Genomic DNA, 12,968 nt, shown 5'->3' on the forward strand with positions numbered 1-12,968 from the left:
GATAAGACATCAACCGCTACAAATGCTTTCACAGTGGATTCTACCTTTCTCTATATCCTATGTTTTGAATTGCCTATACGCCAAGTGGTTTGATTTAGTGCAGTTTCCCTACAGTGGCTTTACGCGAACACTGGTTGTTCCATGGTAATCTTTTGGAATGTTCCTTTTGATAGTGCCAACCGTGTAAAGTGGGAGGTGTCGAAGTGACCAGTTATAAGGTTGACTCACCTGTATTGTAGAGCCTCGTGAACATATTTAGGCCTTATAGTAGCACAGTCAGCGTCTGATGCTCAGTGTATACAGCAATACATTTGTGAAAGAATAACTCGTATGTGAGGCTAGAAAACTTCGTTGCCGAAATGCAAACATGCTGCGATATTTGGATAATAAAAACACCAAGAGCACTCATAGGAGGTGCATCTGTCATTATCATATGGTGGTTTTAGGGTGTTATACCACACATATCAATCAGGCACATATAGAAGGCAACAGCTGAGGACCCTTTATGAGCGTATTGTGAAATGAAACGTTCCCTTTGTAGATCGCCCTTGCTTAAGATTGCACTCCATTCTGCTTCAGGATTTCATCGAAAATCTCCGAGATAAGCAGCGAATCGTGGTGCGTCATATTCGGGCCTTCGAGAAGACCTGTAAAACAAAAAGGCAAACAAAATCAGAAGCTAGACATTTTATTGCAAACGCTGGATCTATATATGTTGCTCTTCTTGAATTTTCGCATCCACGTACTTTTGTCAATTTAGCAGGACTTCGGGACTTCGCTAACAGAACAATTATTAAGATTTATATATTATAAAGCCTCAAGTATACGTAAATCATAAAGGAGCGTGCACACCATTGATTGCAGTGCAAATTCATGGAATGAAATTGTTTCTTTGTAATTATTACGAGCTTTGTAAATTAGCTGCGAAAAACGAAAACTCACTGAGTGCACAAGAATGCTCCTGAAGGGAACGCCGTATGATTGTGTAGTTTTTCCTCATTTTAAGCTCGTCGATAACTGTGCCACAATTTATTATACAATGTTTTAGAATATTCCTTAAATGTCTGCTCGCAAAAAAACACTCTATTTTTTTCTAAAATAAGAACGCGTACTTGACAAAGATACGTGCTTCAGCTATTATATACCCCACGATTTACTATTTCTTATTCACTACGCAATCGCTTCTGTGCATAAATTTTTTTTGTTCGTTACACATGTCTCGATGTAAAACTAATAAGAGCAGGTTTTGGTTTAACACTGAACGAAATTTACAGGGAAAATTAAAGAGTTTAACCAGATGAGGTTTCTCTCTTACTCTTTTATACTTAACTACGGGAAGAGCGTGTAAAGTGACGAAAAAAAGATAATAGTCTGTAACGACACCACAGAGTAATAGCTGTAGCCACGCACACACAATATCTGTATAGTAGAGCAGCCCCGCCGCGGTCGTCTAGTGGCTAAGGTACTCTGCGCTGACCCGCAGGTCGCGGGATCTAATACTGGCTGTGGCGGCTGCATTTCCGATGGAGGCGGAAATGTTGTAGGCTCGTGTGTTCAGATTTGGGTGCACGTTAAAGACCCTAAGGTGGTCGAAATTTCCGGAGCCCTGCTATACGGCGTCTCTCATATTCATATGGTGGTTCTGGGACGCTGAACCCCACATATCTATGTTCAGTAGGGCAGGTTTTGGACACACTGTGTTGTACTTTCTTTTCAAATGAAATAGCTGATTTGTCATGATTTTTCACCAGTTCCGCCGCGGTTGTGCATTTGTGCTAGTGTTTGGCAGATGGCCCGAAGGATGTGGACTTGATTCAGGCCATGGCGCCCTTATGTCCTCGTAGGCGAAATGCTAGGTGCCCGTGTCCTTAGGTGCCCATTTAAGAGTCACAGGTAGTCTAAATTTCCGGAGCTCGTAACTATGGTGTGCCTTATACTGATATTGTTGTCATGGCTCGCAAAGCCCCTGAAACTATCACCCATCTCTCACCTTCACGCAGACTTCTCCTTACTTCTTCAGCTTCCTACCGCAGGCACTCAAGTTTAGGAAGTTGAGAGGCACGGAAGGCGCAGGAAGTTGTATCTCGAATTTTCCCGCTGGTCACTCGACACAAGTTGGCGCGTGGAATGGAGGGTGGATCTGTGCGGGGAAGAACAAAAAAGAAACCGTGATATGTGTTGTAAGAACCAATAAAGCAGGCCAGCCACGGCCCACGTGTAGGGATAAGATCGCAGGATATGTCACGATATAGCGCGAGATAAAAAGAGGGAAAAAAAAGAAACCTCGAAGCAATAGCACTCGCTCAAATAGGTTTAAGCAAGAATTAAAGAGGCTAAATATAAGAAACAAACACATTTGGTCGAGCGCTGAAATGTTCGTTTGCCGGGTTTCTCCTCGCTGTCTACTTTTTTTTGTTTGTGTGGGGGGGGGGGGGGGGGATTGCATTAAGTTATTAGCAAGATGCACCGACTCACTGAAACTAACAAATTAATCTTATCATAAAATTCTACATTTCAGAGGTCGTTTCAGTTTTGACGCTGTTCTGCCTTTATTGATTGTAACTTTAGGCACGCCATATCATCTGTTTCGTTTCCAAATAACAAGTACAGGTGTTACAACTTTTCGTCAACATATACTTAAAGACATATTTTATTTATTTTGTAAAGGTACCATAAATGAGCAAAGCTAGAAGGTTACAGTAATCGAAGCGTTCGTTGTCTAACCCTCGTTAAGTGCTACTACTGACCCAAGTTTCTGAACTATTATTAAAGGAGTTGAAATGCACATGAACAGGTGCTGAATGGATAAAATATTGATGGCCATGAAACTATGATCTTTTGTAGAGAGATCAATTTCAATTGGACACTTGAGTTCTCTTACCAGCCGTGGCATCGATAAGTACTGCAGGGTCGCTGTGATGAACTATGGATAGAAGAATAATTTTAAACAAGTTATTTTAAGTTATAAACCACACTTGTTTAGACGGGCATAGCATGCTTAGATGTGGTAATGCTGTCATTGTACACAGCGCCTACGAGCCACCGCCTGTGATCCCCGCCACTTATTTGTAAGAAGTGCTTCTTCTTGTCATCCTGATTGTATACGTTGTCTGCAGTTGCGCTGTTTCTAGACTTACAGCTTGCCTATTCGCACACTTTCTTTCATATTTACCTGTCACTCTACAGCGAACACCTTTTTACACTTTGACATAATTATTGCATGGTTTCATGTCTATGTCTCTTTCCTAATACGCAGCTCTACCAAACATCCTGGTATGTTTTTATTTTCCTGGAAACACTCAGCTCAAGCAAAGAATAATGTGCCAAGTCACCTCCCCTCTTCGAATCACCACTTGTTTTTTTTTCTACATGACAGTGACATTTAGCTTGGCTTAAAAGCGCGAACTTTAACATCGAAAGCTGTTATGAGATCACAACACAAATCACGTACATCGTAGTTGGCCGTTGCCGCCGCCGTTGTCCATAAAACTATCGCGCAAAGCGAGAAATTGTTAAGTAAATAAAAAACACCAAGGACACAATAGGATTTAAACCCTGTTCTTTTGCGTACCAGCCCAGTATTCTACCACTGAGCTATGCTGGTGCTTGGAACTCTTTGGCAAATTGACCCTAGACAATCTTTATAGCGGGAAAGTGATCGCATTATTGGGTGTAACAAGCGTTTAGGGCAGCATACGAACAGTCACGTGTCACACAATGCTAATTGCGTAAATAGTGAGTTGTCGAATGGCACAACCCATTACAGTAGCGCTATGCATAATTCTTCATAGTCGTCCGTCACAGTATTAAAACCTTGCCCAATATTTCTTGCACTTGTGTTACTGGTATCACGCTTCACCGAAGAATGACGAAAGATGGCACAGCGAATGCCTGCACAAAAATTATGATAATTTTTGGCATAGTGGGTACCCTATAAGTGTGCTTATAGAAGTTTCCGAAATAGTGTTTAAAAAGGCTCGGAAAGGCCACTTTTCCAGCTTTCGCTGAGACTGTGCTGCACGTTCTGCGCAGAGCTGGCTGTCTTTTTTAATGGGTATGAAAATCTATGGTTGTGAAGGCTGTCGTGTGTCATTAGAGGCTGCCACTAAAGTTGCGGCTTCAAAAATGGTACCTATACAGGGTGTCTTCAACTCCGGAATCGCGCCCAATGCATGTACTCATAGACCTTGTGATTCGCTTTCGTTATTTATAGATGAGACGTCACCGTGGCGTAGGTTTTGGCACAAGTTACTCATCGTGATCACACACTGCTGTGAATGGCTACACAATATATAAAAATATCATTATCTGCGGTGCTGCACATTTGCGCAGTATAGTTTTCACAAAAGTTGTACATTATGTCTCACGATTGTCTACAGCAACCTCAGCCGCTTCGGCCGAACTATTTTGTTTTTGTTTATTCAGTGTTAAGTAGAGACCGATAGCGTAATATTACTAAACATTCATACCAATACTACCTTCTTTCAGGCTTGTTGCTTCATACCTTGTGCTATGTCCTTGTGGTATGATTCAAGCATATAGAACAATAAGTTCTGTTTGTGTCTGTTCGCTTTGACGATGGTAGTCTTTGGTATACAAGTTTCGTGAGAAAAATCTCGCAAAAAAAGAACCGCCTTTTCCACGATGCAAAACATAGCAGTACTCAATCAAAATGAGACAAATATTTTGCTTGACTTCGGGAATATACTAGCGCACTCGAAAAAAGCTATAAAAGCATTACCATAAATATCTCCTAAAAATCATTCGCAAAAAAGCCGGAAAATTCTGAAACATTATCAACCCCAACAATTTATCGCAAAATATTTCACTGTGCAGTCCTGATGGCCCACGGGTACCCGCACCGCATAACTCTGACTTGATGAATTCTTATTTTACCTCAGTCTTCGCTCATGAGCCATCAGTCATTATTTCGTATGCCTCCAGGTATTACTTTCCCCAGATGCAACCCGTCACTATTAATGCTGAAGATGTCCTAAAAGTTATAAAACAAATCAAAACATCGAGTGCCCTTGGTCCCGATAACGTACCGGCAAAGATGCTAAAATCCACTGGAGCTATTCCGAGCCACATTCTTCAAACCATAATCTCTCAGTCCCTTTCTGAAGGTACTATACCTGTGGACTGTAGGGTAGCCAAGGTAACTCCGGTGTTCAAATCAGGTGACCGTTGAAACCCATCAAATTATCGTCATAATTCACTGACATGCATTGCCTGCAAAATATTCGCGCACATTATTTATTCGTACGTTGCCCACCACCTCAATAGTAACCAATTCTTTCAAAATAAGCACGGCTTCCGACTTGGTTTGGCCTGCGAAACTCGGCTTTTCGAATCCACTACCGACCTCCAACATAACACAGATTCTCTATTTCAAACCAACGTCATATACATTGACTTCTCTAAAGCTCTCGATCATGTCGCTCATCGACGACTGATAAACAAACTCTTTAGTCTGAACTTGGTCCCTTTAACCCTATCGTGGATCCGATGCTTCCTATCACATCGATCTCAGCTCAGTGACATAGTCAGTCTTCACTCTACTGCGGCTGCTGTTAAATCTGGTGTTCCTCAGGGGTCAGTGATCGGCCCCTTATTCTTCCTTATATAGGTGAATCATCTACCATCAAGAATTTCATCATCAGTTCAATTTTTTGCGGACGACTTCGTCCTTTACCGCCAAGTAACCACCCCTGGCGATCACGAAATTTTATAAAATGACCCATCGTTAGTTGAAAACTTGTGTTCAATGTGGTTGATGCAAGCAAACGTTTCCGAATGCAAAGTCATGCGCGTATCTCACAAGCAGTTGAACTTGGAATACGTGTACAATTTAAATTGAACGAACTTAATATATGTCGACAATTACAAATACCGCCCCGCCGCGGTGGTCTAGTGGCTAAGGTACTCGGCTGCTGACCCGCAGGGCGCGGGTTCAAATCCCGGCTGCGGCGGCTGCATTTCCGATGGAGGCGGAAATGTTGTAGGCCCGTGTGCTCAGATTTGGGTGCACGTTAAAGAACCCCAGGTGGTCGAAATTTCCGGAGCCCTCCACTACGGCGTCTCTCATAATCATATAGTGGTTTTGGGACGTTAAACCCCACATATCAATCAATCAATTACAAATACCTTGGCGTGCTCATTTCTAACACTCTCACATGGTAGGATTACATCACACACTTAGTCGCTGACGCATGAAAAAAACTTCGTTACATCCGAAGAACTTTACGCCTATCCTCTCCTACAGTCCGTAAAATTGCGTACGTACCCTTCGTTCATACGAAGCTCGAATACGCGTCTTATATCTGGAGCCCTCCCCAAACCTATCTGATTATTAAGCTGTTGTAATCCGTTCGGAATAAGGCTGCCCGATTTATCACGTCCGATTACAATCACGCATCAAGCATCACTTTGATTAAGGAGTCTTTAGACTTACAGGATCTAGCTAACAGACGTATGTTTTTTTTTACTTTCTTTATTTCATATATTATGCAAGTCTTTTCCTCACTTCCAAGGCACTCTCTTACTTCCTGCCGTCCGTACTCTCACTGGCTGTTTAATTCCCGAAGCCTGCCACGTCCTTGTGGTAGGACCACATCATTTAACAATTAGTATCTTCATGACACCATTAAAGAATGGAATAACTTACCGGAAGCCTTCGTCACGAGGTGCGTCTCATGCGCATTCAAACAGCTACTAAGAGCTCACTTAAACTTGGACGCCTATTAAAGCTCTACCACTGTATTTCGTGCTCTTGTACGTGTAAAGTTTATGCAGGCATGTTTTATGTTTGTACAAGCACATTTATTTACGTCTGTTCTCGGATCCTGCAAAAGTATTGCTCGTGTATTCATACCACTTTCTTATTTTCTTTGCTTTTCTGTATTTAGTAAAATGTTCTCTCCTCTTAAGTAATGCCCATAAGGGGCCCTTAAAGGTCAAATAAATGATGATGACGATGAAGCATAAACAGAAGCTTAGAGTTAACGCGAGATAGAAGCTGCTTATGGCGCCAATCTTAACACAAGAGGGCCACCCAATCTGCCGTTCGGAACAAGTGGGATTCGGGCTGTACTACCAGCCCAGATTCAAAAATTAAACTGCAGTGAAACTGCTGTGTGGGTATCGGGGCTATTCGCTTCTACGCATGAGGTCGATATTTACTTACGGTGATCTTGCCTTTTCTGCCAAAGACCTCTGCAACTCCGGGCAACTTAACAACGCCTGACAAGGTAAACATGGCCAGCCGACCTCCGCTGAATTCCATTGACACGGCAACGCCTTGGTCGGTGCCTAGAAAATATAAAATCAATTAATGAAGCAGTTATGTTTATGAAGCGCAATTATGCAAAATGGTGGGGTATCAAGTACAATGATGAGATTCAAAGAAAAATGACAGGAAATAGACTTGAGTGGTATGCAATCTAACACAAAACAACGCAAAGCTTAAAACGAAGAGATTCATGACGCTCATAAAAAAGCATATCAACATCAAGAAAATAAGTGCTATAAGGACATTGCGTTGCATTGTAAGCAGAGCGCTAGGCAATGGCCAGAACCTACATCGAAGGTGTATGCGCTGTTGCTGATGTAGCACGAAATGCACAACGCGACAAAGGCAGCCCCATTATGCTGGTAAAGATACTGTGGAGCAATTAAAAAACAAATAGCACATCGTAGCGACTGATTGGCAGTGATGACAGCTAAGCAGGACCAATAGAAGATCCACGGGTCTCGCCGCGGTCACAGTGGCTAAATTACTCGGCTGCCTACTTGCCGGTCGCGGTATTGAATTCCGGCTTCAGCGGCTGCATTTTCGAGGAGGTGAAAATGCTGTAAGCTTGTGTGCTCAGATTTGGATGCTTGTCAAAGAACCCCAGATGGTCGAAATTTCAGGAGCCCTCCAGTACTGCGTCTCTCGTAATCATATGGTTGTTTTGTGACGTTGAACCCTATAAATCAGTGAATTACAAAACCGACAGTTGGAATTAGGGCAGTTGCGGTACATGTTTACAGACCTCTTTCGGACCGGTCTTGTGATATTGGAACTGGATTTTAAAAAGCGCCATTCTAAACTAGTGACCCTGCACGCCACTTCATCAAAAGTGTTCGTGGCAAAGGGAATTATGGAGGTGGCAGTCGTCGTGACAGTAGTGATTTCTGTGAGAAACTATAACGAGAGGCACGATGAAGACGATGAAACTTTATTGAAACTGACACGTCTACAGCAGTTTGCGAGTGAAACAAATGAATAAACATTTAACCTTTGTAATAATATTACCACGTGTTCGGTGGCTGATTTATTTTATTACCGAATTTGGGCAAGCATTGCCGTGAGGGCATTAATTAATGTTAGTTGCAGTTCGGTAATATTAAAAGCAGTAGAAAAGCATATAGATTTGATGCTTCATACGTTTCTCGCACAAGGATTTAACAGCGAAAGTGTTTAAGCTATCGCTAACATGCTCTCCGTCATGAAATACTATCATCTTTGTGAATACGCGCATGCTCTCTTGATTCTTTTTACAGAGAAGCTAGCAGTGAATTGTGCGCCATCGTGTTGTGGAAAACTTTTTAGGTATGTGTGTTCTCTAGGAATTGAGCAAGCCCCACCACCGTACATAGCAGATACAAATGTGAAACGAACACGTTGGCAATAAAAAGAGAGAGAGAAAAAAGGATACAAAACGAGAGAAAAAAAAAGAGAGCAATAACTAGAGAGAACAACAAAAGGAAGAAATACGCAGAGAGCAAGACACAGAGATAGGTAACGTGAGAAAAGAATAAATAGAAAGAATCAGATAACAATGCCTTGCGATAGGTGTCAGAAAAAAAAGAAAAAGCAAAAAATAAACAAAAGAAGAAAGAAGCAATGAAGACCACCCAGCACCACGCTTCCTTCAGAATTATAAGCAATATACTGTAAAGCTTCCATGTTGTTGTTTTTTTCAATAAGATTTCTAATGAGCGTGGGGCTCACACAGTAATAAACGGGTATCATACTTAAAATTCTCACTGTCGCAGTGGTTAATGTATATATTTGCAAAGCTCTAGGAGGCTTTTACTTCTTTGTGATGCGAAAGCACCTTTTTTTATCAACTTTTTTTAAATCTTCAATATGAAGACTACCACTATTCAAATAATTTGGAAAAGACAAATAGTCGCACATTTACGCACAATACAGTGGACTATGCTGATAGAAATCGAACTAGAAAAACAACTAAATTCGCGAGTATCTTACCTTGGGGTGATAGATCACCGCACGCGCTTATCTTTACCGGCCTCTCACCGCCGAAGACCTGGAGCACAATGTTCACGCAGTAGTTTCCCAGCGTGAGCAAAACCGATCCTCCGAGCTCCTTCATGAACATGCGAGGCTGGTGCTCCATTGTATACCCGAAGGTGAAATGCACGTAGCGCACTTCTTCGATGGTGCCCTTTTTAGGCAGCTCCTCCATGTGATTGTAGGTGGGCAGGTAGCGGCTCCACAGTGCCTGCATGTGTTGTCCAGTGTCGGAGCAGACCTGTTTGATCTCAATCTATACATATACATAATTACAATATACATTACGCTGTAGCGATGTAACAACTTAATCACTCTGGTTTTCTTGGCTACATCGTGCATTACATCATCCTTTGTGTACCTTCATTATGCACTGTATTTTGATTGTACAGGGGCATCCGGTATGAGCTACAACTTGGTGGCCATCGTTCAAGGCCTCTCAATTTTATATTTTAACACCGACAAACGTGCCATTGGTTTTATAAGCACCAAGAGTTGACACAGCGCTTATGTAACACATTGTTCTCCACGCCACCGCAGTGACGCTTTGATAAAGGGTGGCATGTTGCAACTCATGTTCGGCGTGAGTGTACATCCGCAATACACACCTCCATTAAAATTTTGTCCCAAACAAACTTAGCTCCATCTCATTGGATCTATTTAGTCTGGACGACCTGGAATCACTTTTTACGATTGTATGTAATACAATCGTAAAAAGTGATTTACGATGTATGTAAGTACGAAGCAGTCATTGCTCCGCTTATTGTAATTCTCATTGCTTAGGCATGCCTTAAGGCAAAATAATTTTTTATATATTTGAGAGATTTCTGTTGAAAGCAGTGTCTTCAATGTACCCACATGTTATTGACCTTCAGTCCTGCCTCGGTTCTCAAGCAACTGGGTTTCTGTGTGAGAGATCGAAGCCTCTTAGTTGATTTAGGTTCATCATGGCAAACAGCGCACAATACTAGGTGAATGATGCGCAGTAAACAATTGTTCTATGGATCAATTTATTAAGTCGTAGAGTCTATCTTTTTCCAGCTTGACACTTGCCAGCTTCATATAGTCGTCCTAAGAAACTTCGCTTTTCAGTTACCTTGATTATCTATATTGCCTCGTGGTAATTTTAGCAACGCATGACGAGAAGGTGCCTTTGTGTAATCTGCATGTCCAACAGCACGCAATCTTTAGTAGCCCCGCCGCGGTGGTCTAGTGGCTAAGGTACTCGGCTCTGACCCACAAGTCACGGTATTGAATCCCGGCGGCGGCGGCTGCATTTTTAATGCAGGCGATAGATAATGTTGTAGGCCCACGTGCTCAGATTTGGGTGCACGTTAAAGAAAACCCAGGTGGTTGAAATGTCCGGAGTCCTCCACTACAGCGTCTCTGATAATCATATGATGGTTTTGGAACGTTAAACTCTATCTATCTATCTATCTATCTGTAGTAAAAACAATTTCACCAGCTTCCGCTAAAAGGCACCATGTGCAGATGCGAAGCAGTAAACGCTAACGCTTACGCTAGCGATGGCGTTGACGCTGGCGCCCCTCACTACGTTGCGCCGGGGAGAAACATGGGGAGGCGCAAAGCACGTAGTGATGGGCCGGTGTATTCTGCTGGAACATGCCAATCGCTGCTAATAGGCAATGACGCCGATCGGACAGAGAGACCCCCAGTTCGCTCCCAGCTAAACCACACGCGGCGAATTTAAGGGCGAAGCTCCTTAATGCGTGGGTCTGTACATGATTACGTATGTAGATGTATTAGTAGTAGGTAGCCACCCGCATACCAGTGTCACATACCCGCCCTCGGGCCCATATCTGCTTATCCACATGTTACGAAAAACGTAGCACGTCGTCATTATCACGCTCTCGCTGTTAGCAAAGCGCTGACAGCAGAAATGTGGCACATACTCTCTGGTACATACTCTTCTGGCACATACTCTTATTCATTCAATTGTCCGCTGGATGGCTTTACTTGTATATGATGAATAAATCATATACACTTGATATTACTGCGCGTGACATTACTGTTCCACACTCCATCGTATCCATGGCTTCTAACCGAACATATTTACCTGTTATCAATTTCGGTTTCTTACACAAGTGCTACCCCAAGAAATTTCAATCGCCATGCCAAGACCGTTAATTGACGACCATGTCACCTGTTTTACTGCAGACGTATGTCCGGGTCACCCACGTCACTCGCAGGATGCCACGTGCTTCGATCTGACCTTACGCTCAATGATCGCCCCGGACCTCAAACCTGAAAAGTCAGCCTTGCTATGCCGCCTTCTGGCTTCATACCACGACGTATTCGACATCGACAGCCATCCACTCGGCCAGACTTCACTCGTCAAGCACCGCAAGAACACAGATGATTCTCATCCCATTCATCGGTGACCGTACCCGGTGTCTGCCACCAAGCGTAAAGTATGTTTTTTTTTTATTTTTTCATTTTTATTTATGACACCTCAAAGGCCCCTAAAGGAAGGGGTTTTACATGAGGGGTGGGCATATCTACAAAAACAGCTCTTCTATGATGTGTTTGAAGATGGCTTGGTCGCAATGAAGCACTGTCTTGGTGGGAAGGTCATTCCAGTCCCTTGATGTCTGGTTGAAGAAATAGGAGGCATGGGAGACAGTGTGGGCTTGAGGGGGGTATACGGTCTTCTCGTGGTTGGTCTGGTTTGAGTGGCGGTGTGCGGGAGCAATGAGATCGGCTTGGGGTGACTTGTGAAAGAACTTATGAATTCAACAAGAAGTAACCAAGATGCTAGCCAAAGGAATAATTCAACCCTTTTCGAGCCCTTGAGCATCCCCCGTTGGGCCCGTTAAAAGGAAATATGGCACGTGGCGCTTCTGCGTGGATTACTTGCATCTGAATAGAATCACGCAAAAGAACGTTTACCTTTTACCCCGCATCGATGACGCTCTCAATTGTCTTCACGGCGCCCGATACTTTTCTTTAATAGACCTACGTTCAGGCTACTGGCAGATTGCTGTTGACGAAAAAGACCAAAAGAAGACCGCGTTTGTAACTCCAGACGACCTATATCGGTTCTAGGTTATGTCGTTTGGGCTATGCAACGCCCCAGCAACGTTCGAGCACATGATGGACTCTGCTACAAGGGTTCAAATGGTCAACATGTCTTTGTTATCTTGACGATGTCCTTGTATATTGCCAAACATTTGAGACCCACCTTCAGCGTTTGTCAGCTGTTCTCGACATATTCCAAACTGCAGGCCTTATATTAAATTCGTCGAAGTGCCACTTCGGACGCCGGCAAATTACAGCGTTGGGCCACCTTGTTGACGCCTCTGGTATGCAGCCGGACCTCGAGAAAATTCGTGCAGTCACCAGTTTTCCTGTAGCCCAGTCAGTCAAAGACGTTCGGAGTTTTGTAGGACTTTGTTCCTATTTTAGGTTTGTGCAAAATTTCCGAACCATCGCTCGACCCCTCACTGAACTTCTAAAAAAAGACGTCACATTTACGTGGGGTACCGACCAAGCTGCTTCTTTTTCTCACCTAATCACGCTACTGATGACTCCACCTATATTGGCTCCCTTCGACCCGTCCGCTCCGACAGAAGTCTGAACCGATGCTAGTGGTCACGGAATCGGAGCCGTCCTAGCCCAACGCCAACGGAGACACGACCGAGTTGTG

The 12,968-nt window shown here is 43.2% G+C and overlaps 1 protein-coding gene across 1 annotated transcript; it reads right to left on the reverse strand.

Annotated features, from left to right (window-relative positions):
• Window positions 1-2,029: 2,029 nt before the first annotated feature.
• On the reverse strand, window positions 2,030-9,518 carry LOC142814386 (trans-1,2-dihydrobenzene-1,2-diol dehydrogenase-like). Its single transcript, XM_075893122.1, has 3 exons — window positions 9,260-9,518; window positions 7,187-7,311; window positions 2,030-2,140 (listed from the first exon to the last, which is right to left on the reverse strand). The coding sequence occupies exons 1-3, from the start codon at window positions 9,516-9,518 to the stop codon at window positions 2,102-2,104; spliced, it is 423 nt and encodes a 140-aa protein (XP_075749237.1). The 3' UTR covers window positions 2,030-2,101.
• Window positions 9,519-12,968: the final 3,450 nt, after the last annotated feature.

Source organism: Rhipicephalus microplus, chromosome 4 (assembly GCF_043290135.1).
Source record: "Rhipicephalus microplus isolate Deutch F79 chromosome 4, USDA_Rmic, whole genome shotgun sequence".
NCBI classification, from domain to species: Eukaryota; Metazoa; Arthropoda; class Arachnida; order Ixodida; family Ixodidae; genus Rhipicephalus; species Rhipicephalus microplus.

Bases quoted from the DNA above. Each gene is read 5' to 3' on its own strand.
- LOC142814386 (XM_075893122.1), bottom strand. From the start codon at position 9,518: ATGCAGGCACTGTGGAGCCGCTACCTGCCCACCTACAATCACATGGAG. The intron at 7,312-9,259 runs GTAAGATACTCG...TATATTTTCTAG, and splicing joins CGGTGATCTATCACCCCAAG to GCACCGACCAAGGCGTTGCC. The intron at 2,141-7,186 runs GTAAGTAAATAT...TTCCCCGCACAG, and splicing joins GCAGAAAAGGCAAGATCACC to ATCCACCCTCCATTCCACGC.